Raw genomic sequence first — 12921 nt, forward strand, 5'->3', positions numbered from 1 at the left:
TTAGAAGCATATGTGTTTGTGGTTGATAGGACAAGATTATATTAATCCCAAATGCAGTAAGGGAAAAGAAAATAGGCATTCAATGCACACTTTTGATGTTTAATTGTGGAGTTGCATTGCATTAGCTGTTTGTTTACAGTCCTTGAAGTTGAATGGCTTGAGGCTATGTAGTAAGGGCAAAGACAATAGGTATTCAATGCACATCTTTACATGGGCTCTCACTTCACGAAGCCAAAATGGGTGTTTCAGAATCCTTCATAGTTGAGAAAAATAATGGTTCCTCACCTTAGGCCAAAAGTGTGGTGGTGCTGTTGTCATCACTGTGAGTATCTTGCACCCTTCTATTCAATTGAATGATTTGCAATTTGTGACTGAGAATTTTTTATGCAATGCTTGTTGTCTTCTATAGCCCGTTGATGGTGGTGGGAATGCAGCAAGAGCAGGGTTAAAGGCAGGGGACCAAGTCCTTTACACTAGCAGTTTCTATGGGGATGAATTATGGTCATTATGTAGCATTTATATTGGTCTCGTACTCAACTGCTATGACTCATGCTGATTAATTAAAAATTGGATATGTATGCTAGGTCTATGCTTTACAAACTGAAGTCTTGCTGAAGCTATTAAGATATCAATAGGCCTATGACATCTACAATAAAATGCCAAAATTTTGCAATTGATGGGGCCTTCATCATGCCTTGTGGCAACTGCTCTTACTCTTCAAAGGTAATACTGTGTTAAAGACTTCACTTTGTATGTTAACTGGATTCTTGTTCATTCTTGATGTTGTCTCCAAATGGTATACAGGGCCATGATGATCTATGTGAAGCTTTCTTTACCTATAACCGAGGAAAAGGAACCCTCTATGATGGTGTAACTCGACTTTTTTTTTTCCGAAATAGGGGTTAGTATGATTTACCTATTATTTCAAGCCTAACTATGTTGCTACATATGCCCTATGTGTACTACCATCAGCTGCAAGTAGTTATTTGGATATTATTTAAAAGTCTTGTAATTTGACCTTTTTTATCTTATTTTCTTATCACACTACTACAAGCATCACCACTTTAGACACCTGAGCTACTTTTTTCTTGATAGTATACACATGCTACTGATATTACTAATCCTAAACCACGCCAACTTCCTTTTTCATCAAAGAAGTGCATTTTCTGAATATTTTCATTTATCATACAAATTTGTTTGTAATGAATTATAACTTCATACTAAGGGTGTGTGTCTATTATTCCCATTTTTTCTCTACTATGATGTTCTATATTTAGCTAGTACAAATTTCAATGTTCTTCAAGTGCATTTATCCCGAATTATGAGATCATTCATTATTGGAAATTTGGAATACTGAAAAAAGTTTGCAACTTTTGGAAATTTCAATGTTCTTTTAAGCTAAGTGAAGATTTAATATGGGAGGGCTTGCTGAATACTGTGTTGTGCCAGCAAATAGAGTCTTTGTATTACCAAACTCATTGCCATATACAGAGTTTGCAATTCTAGGATGTGCTATTTTTACTGCTTACGGCGCCATGGCTCATGCACCTCAAGTGTGTCCTGGTGATTTTGTTGCTGTTATTGGAAGTGGAGGTGTTGGTTCTAGGTAAATAATCTATTTTTCAAAGATTTTTATGTTGTTAAATCTCCAACTAGCTGTGCCTATTGCCTTTTGTAGTTGTCTTATTTATCTTGAGATAATAAAAAAAAACAGATAGTTCTTGTTTGTGATATGCAAAACATTATATGTGCTAGCCACTTGGCAATTGAGAACTTTAGAAGAGCTATATAAATTGTAGAAACCCCAATGGTCACTAGATTAGTTAATACTCATTTACGGTATAATTGGGAATCAGTAGATTTCCTATGTTGACCATGTATCTGCTCTATTGGCTCTAATCAAATTGTGTATCCTTTTAACTTTATCACCCATTCCAGTTGTTTACAGATAGCTAAAGCCTTTGGTGCCTCAGATATAATTGTTATGGATGTACGGGATGAAAAGCTACAGAAAGCAAAGACATTTGGTGCTACTCACACTGTAAATTCAGCAAAGGAAGATCCCCTTGAAAAGATACTTTTATGTGCATTTCTCTATATGTATCTATCTTGAATCAATATTTGTTAGATGACTTCCATTAGAAAACTTTCAAAGCAAAAAGACCTTTAGGGCCCTTGAATGACTTCTATATTACAAAATTTAAAAAGGATTTGCCGTGTATTTCAATATGTAAAAAGGAAGAGCAGTTCATTCATTACATGTTTATCTTGACCTTGACATACTTAATGGTTTGCCAAGTTCGACCCAGACATAGTCCTAGAATTTTATGCCAATGCTTGGCCTACACAGGAGGGCGTGCGGGATATGCGATCTTGGGTGAGGGGTCAGTGGATCCCTTTTGATACGGATTCCCTCAGCTAGTTCCTGGGATACCCTTTAGTGCTGGAGGAGGGCCAAGAGTGCGAGTATGGCCAGAGGAGGAACCGGGCCGATGGGTTTGATGAGGAGGCCATCGCCCAGTTGCTGCGTATACCGGGACAGGATTTTGCCCGGACCGCTGCCGGGAGACGGGTGCAGATCATGCGCACCAACATGACTACCCTGACTCAGACATGGATGACGTTGCTGCTTAGCAACATCCTTCCCAGCGATCATAATTCCGACCTCCCTCTGCCGAAGTGTCAGTTGGTGTATGCCATCCTGACACGAATGAGCGTTCATGTGGCTCAGTTGATCGCTGATGCCATTTATCTATTTGCAGGTATGCCACCTACCAGGCACCCTCTAGACCCAGATAAGTCTAACAGGGCCCTGGGTTTTCCAGCATTGATCACGGGTCTCTACTAGTCGTTCGGGGTTCCTGTCACACCTAGTAAGGTGATTCGACTGCCGATCACCCGGGCTTTCATAGAGAAGTACTGCACAGCTAGACAGGCACAGGGTGGTGACCCACAGGCCCTAGACGCACCGCCGCCACCTCCTTAGGCTGACCCAGCTGGGTCATTTCACACGGGGCAGTATTTACGGCATTTGGTTCGCCAGCAGGCGGCCAACCACAGGGTGCACGTGCAGACCCATGACTGCCTCTACCAGCTCAGCCTTAGCCAGCAGAGTCAGGGTTTCCCACCTTTTCCATGCCCTACTCCGGATCAGTTCAGGGCAAAGGTCGCATGGCCCGGGGATTGGCCTAAGGCCCAGGCAGGGGAGGCACCCGCAGAGGCTCCCGGTGAGGCAGATGAGGCCCGCATGGATGAGGAGATGACCGATTTGCTTGATTTCTTGGGAGGGAGCGGAGCCACATGATTGGGAGATCCCTAGATCCATATTCTCTTTTTATGTTTCCTCTTTTATCTGTTACGTATCATTTTATTTTTGTTTAACTGAGGGACTAACGTTTTTTTCGTTTTGATTGACTTTTGTTTTGTGCATACATGTCATTTGAACTGTTACGTTAGTACTTATTTCGTTGTTGTCAATAGTGTTTGTGGAAATTCCGGAATTGTGTAGAGTTTTTCATTTAGGAACGTCGTCCTAAAAATAAAAATAAAATGAACCAAAATCATGATAAAAAGAAAGAAGCGTTGTGAATAAAATGTCTACATATATAAAGAAAAGAAAAAGGTTTTTATATATGTATGTAAAAGGAAAATGTGTATAGAAGGATTTTTGTGTGTGTAAATAATGTGTGAAAAGAAATTCTTGTGTGTGAGTGACGAGTGTATATAAAGAAACTTTTGTATAAACCACAGGTGTGTGTTGGGAAAAACAAAAAAAGAAATCTTTGAACATGAATAGGGTTTGTATATGGACCGTGTTGACGTAAAGAGAAAGAGTTCTAATGCGTATACAGTAAAAGTTCGTCATGTATAGGAATGTAGGTGTACAAAGAAAAGTTTTCTGGTAAATGGCAATGGATGTATAGTTTTTGTGAACAAATGAAACAAAAACAAAAAGAAAAAAAAAGACCTCGAAGGTCGACATGTTATGGTCGTAGGAAGCATAAATCATTCGTAGAGAGCAAACGTATCTTCTGGAAACAAGGGACTGACGCTAAGAGTTTATTTTCCTGAATAACCGAGATAAGAATGGATAAATTCATTGAACCAATGGAAGAACATAATTTGGAAACGTTGGGTCTGTTTGTGTAAATTCCCAACCGTAGTATCACAATGCCATAAACGGGATGCTTGAGTGCCCACCTGGTTGTGGCCATGACTAATTTTGCACGTTGTTTCCAAATCATCATTGTTGCACGTGCCTTGTGGAATAATATGGAAGTTCGGCCCGAGACCGACACCTTGACACACGAATTTGTTTTGCCCTAGATATCAAGATTGGACTCCCATGATAAAAGACCCCATTGAGACACAACCTTAGACTTTTTTGAACCTTGGCCTATAAAAAAGAATCCTCATCCTTTCCCCCGAAGCAAAGGACAGCGGAATCTCCTCAAGGGAGGCCAAATAGAATGCTAAAACCCGATTTCCCAAAGAAAGGAATGGAAAAGGAAGAAATGAAACGAAAGAAAAGGAAGAAATGAAAAGAAAGAAAAGGAAAAAATGAAAATAAAGAAAAGGAAAAAATGAAAAGAAAGGAAAAGAAGGATTCCCGATCGAAGATCGGAAGGAAGTAAAAATGGAAAAAAATCGGAGGAAAATAGAGTAATTCCCGATCAATGAAAGAAAAGAGAACAGAAGATCTTCATACTAGATAAATTTTTGGCAAGGTAACTGACTGCTGGCAAAGGAAAACCCATTTTTTGGTGGTTCTTCCTTTCGAATTGCCATTCAAAGTCATTCTTGACTGGCGATATCCCGCCCCACATAAGCAAAGAGGAAAAGACCGAAACACCCAGCTTCCTCTCCAAAAACACTTCCCTCGAGAAAATCCTATTGATCCGTGATCGTACGTGTGATCTTTGATTCGATAGGAAATCGTGTGTAAAAGTCATGGTGCAGTTATGGTTTGGGGTTAGGGTAAAACACTTGCCTGTGTGAGTTTTTATACACTATGAGTGATTTATTCCCAGTTTTAGCTTAACTTGATGTTTCCCCTGAATGTTCATTTAAAAGCTAAATGTTGACATCCTGCCCTTCATTTTCGGTTACAAGGAAGATTACCCTTGGCATGAGTATATTGTTTCTCTAAGATATGGTGCTTTCGCGAATGATTTATTTTTCTTTGCAAAAAGCATGTTTGCCCTTTTTAGGTGGAAAAAACCCGATGGACCATTCGCTCCTGCCAACAAATCTTGTTCGGAGACCCATGAATTGATTGCCTAGCGCTGTTCATGTGTCCTCCACCAATGAGTCTGGAGCCCCGCGAATTGATTGCCTAGCGTTGTTCGCCAATTCTCCATTCTCCACTTTTATTCGGAGCCCCATGAATTGATTGCCAAGAGCTGTTCATGTGTCCTCCACCAACGAGTCTAGAGCCCCGCGAATTGATTGCCTAGCGCTGTTCGCCAATTCTCTATTCTCCACTTTTATTCGGAGCCCCATGAATTGATTGTCATTCATGCATCCTCCACCAACGAGTCTGGAGCCCTGCAAATTGATTGCCTAGCGCTGTTCGCCAATTCTCCATTCTCCACTTTTATTCGGATCCCCATGAATTGATTGTCATTCAAGCATCCTCCACCAACGAGTCTGGAGCCCCGCGAATTGATTGCCTAGCGCTGTTCGCCAATTCTCGATTCTCCAAACTTGTTCGGAGACCCATGAATTGATTGCCTAGCGCTATTCGTGCGTCCTCCACCATCAGGTGCGGAGCCTCCGGTGACTGGGAATGTAGTTTTTGTTATTTTCCCGATCGGTTCCTTCGCCAAACATGTGTATATATGTATCTTATGTTATTGGTGTTTTTGTTGTTTGTGTTTTGTTTTGTGTTGTGCAGAAAAAATAAGAAGGAGAGACGGGAGTCGTCATAGACTAATCACGGAAAGGGCAAAGACGGACGAAATCAGTGTTTTATCTTTTCTTTCCTCTTATCTCCGATAAAAGGTAAGCAAAGAGGCAACTGTCATACCCTAATTTCGTCCGGGGACTATTGCTTGATGGCATGCAACCTTTGATTGACCGCTTCGAAGTACTTAGCACCCTTTGTTGCACAATATGTGAAGCCCCGAGACGAGCCGGAAATCAAAAGGAAGCGTGGTTACGCAATCCGTGAAATTCCGTAATGTGACAGAAACCAAAAGGAAGTATTGTTACGCAATCTGTGAGTTTCCATAACTTCTTCAAAAGCTAAAAAAGAGTAAATACATGATCCGTAAGGTTCCGTAACCTTACGGAAAGAAAATAAGCATCGTTACGAAATTCGTAAAGTTTCATAACATTACGGAAAAAGAATCACCAAAAAAAGTAAAGGGGTGTATTTAGTAAAAGGGGGGTGTAAATAGCAACCAGACCCACTTGGGCCTTCCAGATTCTTCCTCCAAAAGGCGGTTGCTTCTGGAGGAAGCAACTTGGCTCGCCTGGGCGAGCTGGGTGGCAAGCTCCTCCCCTATTTTGCTATAAATAGGGGGGGGAACGAAGAAGGAAGGGGTTCAGCCTTCTTGACACTTCGTATTCTCTTGAAATTGCTGAGGAAAATTGTTTCCGTGAAGAAAATCCAAGCCGAGGCGCTTCCGTAATGTTTCCGTGGGTAATTACGCGAAGATTTTCAACCGTTCTTCGACATTCATCGTTCGCTCTTCGTTTTTCTTCGGTCTTCAACCGGTAAGTACCCCAAACCGAGCTTTTCAATTCATTCTATGTACCCGTGGTGGTCCCCATTTGTTTCATGTACTTTTATTCTCGTTTTCATTTACTTTCCATACCCCTTTTTGACGTGTTTCAGTCATTTATTTAAGTCATTTCTCGCCTAATCAAAAGATAAAATAAATTTCCACCGATCATTTGATTTGTAATATCCGTTAATTTTTGTTAAAATGAATTCCGACTGTTTGGTCGTGCCGTAACCACGTTGGAAATAAAAAAAGAGGTAAAATAATAATATAATAATAAAAAAATACCTTTTAGTAAAATAAAGCGAAAAAATCAATCGGACGTTTCTCTTTGGGATTTCTCGTTCTTAATTGAATTGACTAAATAACTAAAGTGAAATTAAGGCTAAAATCAACCCGCAAAGTCAAGCTCGTCCACAAAAAGTCACTAAAAAAGGATTTGAAAAGTTCAATATCTCAGTTTTTTACCAAGTAAATGGATCATTTTTAAGGTCCAACGCCTTAAAATGACCACCTTCCAAGTAAAAAGAATCGCTTGATTCGCCCTTAAAAAAGAACTATGTAGGTCTGATTTCCTCTTCGATGGAGGGTACGTAGGGGCAAGAGCCCCGCTTTTGTCGACCTCAAAAATAAAAAAGGAAATAAAAGGTAAGATAACACAATTTCACAATTCTAAAGAATAGGCGGTTGTCCTTTGAGACAAACATGAGAGGTGCTAATACCTTCCTCAAACGTAAATACAACTCCCGAACTTAGAATTTTCGTTGTGACCGGTTTCCTTCGGTTTTTCCGACGTTTTCCACAAATAAACGTTGGTGGCGACTCTGCGCATCTTTCCTCCTTTGGAAAGCGCACCCGTGAGCCTCGCCTCGCTCGCCCGCAAAAGGGCATGTTGCGACACAAGGATTTAATGAAATTAGGATTGTTACCTATGACAATAATGTCATCAACATACACCAACATGTAGATCATAGTGCAGGATTCAGTTTAGATGAATAATGATGTATCAAATCTGCTGGACTTGAAATTGTATTGAAGAAGAGTAGCCTTAGGTTTGTCAAACCAAGCTCTAGTAGCCTTAGAATTCTGACAGTTATTGGTTTGATTACAGGAGAATGTCTCATTGTAATCATTACCAAGTTTCTTATGAAATCCCTTTGCTACAAGTCTTGCTTTGTACTTGTTGATAGTGCCATCAGGGTTTTCCTTCACCCTAAACACCCATGTACATCCAATTGGAGCCGTAGATGGAGCCAATTTAGTAAGAGTCCATGTACCATTTTTCATCAAAGCATCATGCTCAGTCTTCATTGTTGCAAACCAAGTAGGATTGGAAAGAGCAATTTTTGTTGACTTGGGCTCAAAATGAGCATGAAGAAGAGTAGGATGAAGTCTAGGATTGACAACACCAGCTTTAGCTCTTGTGCACATTGTAACAAGATCATTTTGAGAAGTAGTAGCTTGAGGTAAAGAAGTTGTTGCAGGGGAAGGTGAAGGTACCTCGGTAGTAAAAGCCTCAATATATATTAGTTTCTTCCAAAAAATGAATTCGAGTCAAGTGCTAAAATATTCAGTATATTTTACTAAATGACAATAGTTTCCTTTAGTGTAGCAAACTAGCCTCATTTATTTTACTAAATGTCAGTAGCATATTTTAAGGGAAAAAACCACTCTAAGGTGAGATTGTCTTTGAAGCAAGCAAGGAATGTTCACTGTGTTAAGATCATGATGCACTTTAAATTAAATGAAGGGTGGATACATTCTAACTTACTTTAGAGGAACCTTGTTTTATCTTAATACACCTTCAGTACCTAAAATGAATATATTGAAACATTACAAACATTTTTAAGTTTATCAAACACAGTCGCTTATGTTTAATATTGTTTTATGTTTTAATATATTTTAGAGTTAATAGTTTCTCTTGGTTAAAGACCCCAACCATTTTGGCATACACTTTTCAGTTAATAGTTTCTCTTGGTTAAAGGTGTTTCCTTTAATTCTTTCTTACTAAATTTGGTATAGTTTTGGAGTTTGGTCTAATAACAGTAGATTTTTTTTAATTAATGGAGTAAATAGTTTATAATAAAAATATTTTTAGTTGGAAAGCTAATCGAGACCAAGCATGTTTTAGAGTTCCCTTGTCCACTTGCTAAAATCATTTACCTTTATATATAGGTGCAAATTTAATTAAAACGTATTGTTGGCCTGAATTATATTGTATAGGTGGCAATCAAAACAAATGACATTTTTTTTTAAAAAAAAATCAAACTTTCTAAGACAGTTTTGTGGAGAACCGTCTTAGAATATCTAGGACCGTCTTAGAATGTACTACATTCTAAGACAGTCTTGCCCTCGAGACCATCTTAGAATGTACCACATTCTAAGACGGTTCTTTGGAACCGTCGTCGTAGATCTAAATACTTTTTATGACTCCGGCTACCACGATGTCTCTTAACCGACGTCCTATGTTGAAAATAACTTATGTAAATAACACATTTTTTTAGTAGTGTATATCAATAGGGCTAGAAAACTCCTTGTAAAAATTCTTCAATTTGGTAATTTGTCGACAGTGTTTGAGTTTACCTTTCTTCTTATTTGATGTTTCTTGCAAGAAAGATGGAGATGAAGTAAGATTCTTAAAGCAATCTTCAAGAGAAATTGCCCTTTTTGAATAAAATTTGTTCCACCATTCATCAAAATCCTTGGTGTACTAGAAGCTTCTTCCGAAAGGGATGGGTTGGAACTGTATCTTTTGTTTGGGCAAGAGTTTCTTTAGTTCTTCAGGTAAAGTCTCTTCCGTCACCTCAAAATTTTTAGGATTTGGAGGTTTCTTCATGATAGGAAATGGCTTCAATTGGGTTAGGCAAAATTAAAGGGAAAATAGTTGAGGCTAATATGGATAAAAAAAACAACATCTTTGATGTTGAGACCAACCACTAAAATATCCCAAGTCAGGAAACCTGTCCACATTTTGATTAATTTAGCTTGTTCACCCAGAGTCTCTACAAGAAAAGTTTTCTTTAGACAAATATGTCTTGCTATGTTCGGTTGAACAAAGGGTACCAAATCTTCAGTAAACTCTATGGAGTTCAAAAAGACTTCAATATGTTTTTTGTAATTTTCTTTTAAAGGTTTTCTTGATGGAGTGTAATAGATCAATTTTGCACCTTCTAATTTGAGAGAGGGAGAAAACCTCTTGTCACATTGTAGGTGTGATTTGAAGATTGAATTAAGCCATAGTTGGATGAACCAAAAAGGCCTAGAGAGTCCATAATGGCCTTCTTTCGCAAAGATTGTTAGTAGTGCCAACAAAAGCTTGATAAACATAAGCCAATAGTAGTTTTGGCTAAGCATAATCAAGGTTCCCCAATATGAACCAAAAAAGCGAGGTTATAGAAACTTGTTGGAACCTTAATTGACTTAGTGCAAATAAAATGGGTGCAAACCCAATGAACCATGAAGGTCAGATGCTCTTGATTAGTGATGGGAGGGTTGTTTCTCTTAGTTGGAATACCTTGATGGTTTTCCATAAACCCTCCATAAGACTTCTTTTCCCAATTGAGAATTTGGGGTTTAATGGTGTAACACTCCATTTTTCGTAAAATAAATTAAAAAAATTATTTAAAAATAAATAGAGTTTTAGAAAAATGATTAGGTTTTTATAATTAAATAAATAAGCAGAGATAGATTTATTAATTAAAATAATGATTTGAAAGAAAATAAAAAAGATATTTTATTTATTAATTTGATAGGAAATAAAATAGAGTTCTTTTTTTATAAAATAAATAAATAAATAAATAGAGTAAATAATAGGATGAGCGTACCCTAATTATAAACAAAGACATATTAGGTCAGTCTTCCGACTAACGATACATCTCTAAGCTTTCTGTTCCTCTCAAATTCGTTTTCCCTTCTCCCCCTCCCAAAACTCTCTTTTTTCCTGCATACACTCAAACCTATCTTAGTAAAACAATAATTTCATACTCTTTGACCATTGGTTTGTCGTGAAATTTGAACACAAAGTATGGAACTTATTGTCACACATAATCACCATTCGGATTTTCAGGATAATGTCTGTGGTGGAAGAAATGTCCCTCGAACTGAACTTTCTCTTTTCCCATATACACTCAAACCTATCCAAGTAAAACTATGATCCTACACTCTTTAACCATTGGATTGTCATGACATTTGGACACCACCTTTGCCATTAATTTTCCCACAGTCTCACCGTTGGGAATTGCAAAATACTATTCTTACAAATAGAAATTAGTCTCGTACTTTGATAGTGAAATGGAGGCTACAATCACTTCCCCTTCTCTCTAACGCTTGAAAATCTTAATAGAGCAAACTGGGGAAAAGCTTGAGGAATCTTAGGGAATTTTTAGAGACACCACTATCACTACCGGACTACACATGTGAGCCCGCTTAGAGGTAAGGGATGAGTTTATCACAATTGGGGTTAGAATGAACATGTGTAGGGATCCTTAGAGGATTAAATTGGGTTTTATTTGGGGATGTTTATTGAATTATAATTTTCCTTTGAGATTATAAATAAAATATTGTATTTGATGGACCAATTGATGTTCTGACACGAATTGGTTGATAAACTTGAGTGCTCTTGATGTTTTCGTATTTTCGACCTATGATTTTGATTCATTGGTTTTAATATGATTGTGTGGAGATGTGTTGAGAGGTTTTACTCCCCTTGTTGTGAGAAGCATTTTGTATAAATTTTTATATTGAGATTATGAAATTTTGATTCAAATTGTGAGTATGTGACAAATTGAACCTGTGATGAATGGTGAAATACATGTGTATTGAGATGTGTGTATTGAGTTGTGAGCTATGAACTGTGCAATCACACACTTGTAAGATCCTTTAAGGGTGACGAGTTTTTGCGCGATGAGTATTGTGATGGGATCTATTATGCGACGAGTTGAAATGATTTTGAAAACAATTGAGTAGTTGTGTGTATTACATAGTCCATAGGTAAAGTGTATATTATTCATGAGGTGTGATAACATGTTAAATTGGGATTATAACATTGTGATTGAGCCCGAGTGTATGTGATAAACTGAGTATGTATAGACTTGTAATATATATATGCATTGGGATGTTATGTGCATTGAGTTGTGAGCTACGAATCGTACAATCACACGACTATAAGACCCTTTAAGGGCAATGAGTTAATGCACGATGAGTATTATGAAGGGAACCACTGTGGGAACCCGACGAGTTTAAACACAAGTGTGTGTTTTGTACAGTTCATAGATAGAGTCTGTGTGCTAAAATGTTTTCTAGGTTGGACCTGAATCAGGAGGGAAAGGCCCTAACGGACTCTTCAGAGTCTCGGCCTTGGGAGAGGCCCTAATGGACTCTTCAGAGTCTAGGCCCTGACCAATTTGAGTGCTCCTTTAAGCCTATGCCGATCCCACATGGTTGGAGCAGTCTCGCAAAACAGCGTAACCTTGACTGGTCTCCCTATGATTTTACCTAGTGAGAGTGACCTGACTTACTAGTGTGTGGCTTGTCTTGTCATGTACTCCTAGGTGCATGACGAGGTTTTTCATTAACATAGTACCATATTGCATATAGGATTGAGTCTTAGTGTATCTGTTGCATAATGCTTGTTGATTGATTTAGTGATATTGTGCTTTGACCCTTAAGTACGTGAATGATGTGAAAATGAATGAGACATGTTGTGTTGTAATATGATGTTACGTGACAAAGTGGTGGAATGACGTGAGCTATGTTTAAGTGAGTTGTATTTCGTTTATATGATATGTATATCAACATGTTGTCTTGTTTCTCTCTATTAGTTAGGAATATGATAACTCACCCCCGTGTGTTGTTTGTGTTTGGATCCTATGATGATCTCGAACTTTGTGTTCGTGGGAGTAGATGACTAGGTGAATTGCTTTAAGAAACCTTGTGCTGAAAGATGTCGGGACACAATGCTCTAATAGGATGTGACATTGGGGCATGAGTTTTGTTTAATTACATGATGTTTTGAGCCAAAAATGTTTCTAACATGTTTTATTTGGTAATAGTGAAGTGAATGTGAGCCTTTTACCCTTTTGAAATGCTTTTATTTAAATGTGTTTTAAAAACTTTTAATTAATTATGATTTTTTATTCCTTTTGTTATTAGTACATATATGTGTGGGGTAGAGGATGTCATAGATGGTGTTTTC

General features: G+C 38.1%; 1 protein-coding gene and 1 pseudogene across 1 annotated transcript; one reads left to right on the forward strand and one right to left on the reverse strand.

The window, feature by feature from the left end:
* Nucleotides 1-639: 639 nt before the first annotated feature.
* Nucleotides 640-2113, forward strand: LOC114397175 (annotated as a pseudogene).
* Nucleotides 2114-7715: 5602 nt separating this feature from the next.
* LOC114397176 (uncharacterized mitochondrial protein AtMg00820-like) lies at nt 7716-8159 on the reverse strand. Its single transcript, XM_028359283.1, has one exon. The coding sequence runs from the start codon at nt 8157-8159 to the stop codon at nt 7716-7718; it is 444 nt and encodes a 147-aa protein (XP_028215084.1).
* Nucleotides 8160-12921: the final 4762 nt, after the last annotated feature.

The sequence above is a fragment of the Glycine soja genome, chromosome 18, assembly GCF_004193775.1.
Source record: "Glycine soja cultivar W05 chromosome 18, ASM419377v2, whole genome shotgun sequence".
NCBI lineage: Eukaryota > Viridiplantae > Streptophyta > Magnoliopsida > Fabales > Fabaceae > Glycine > Glycine soja.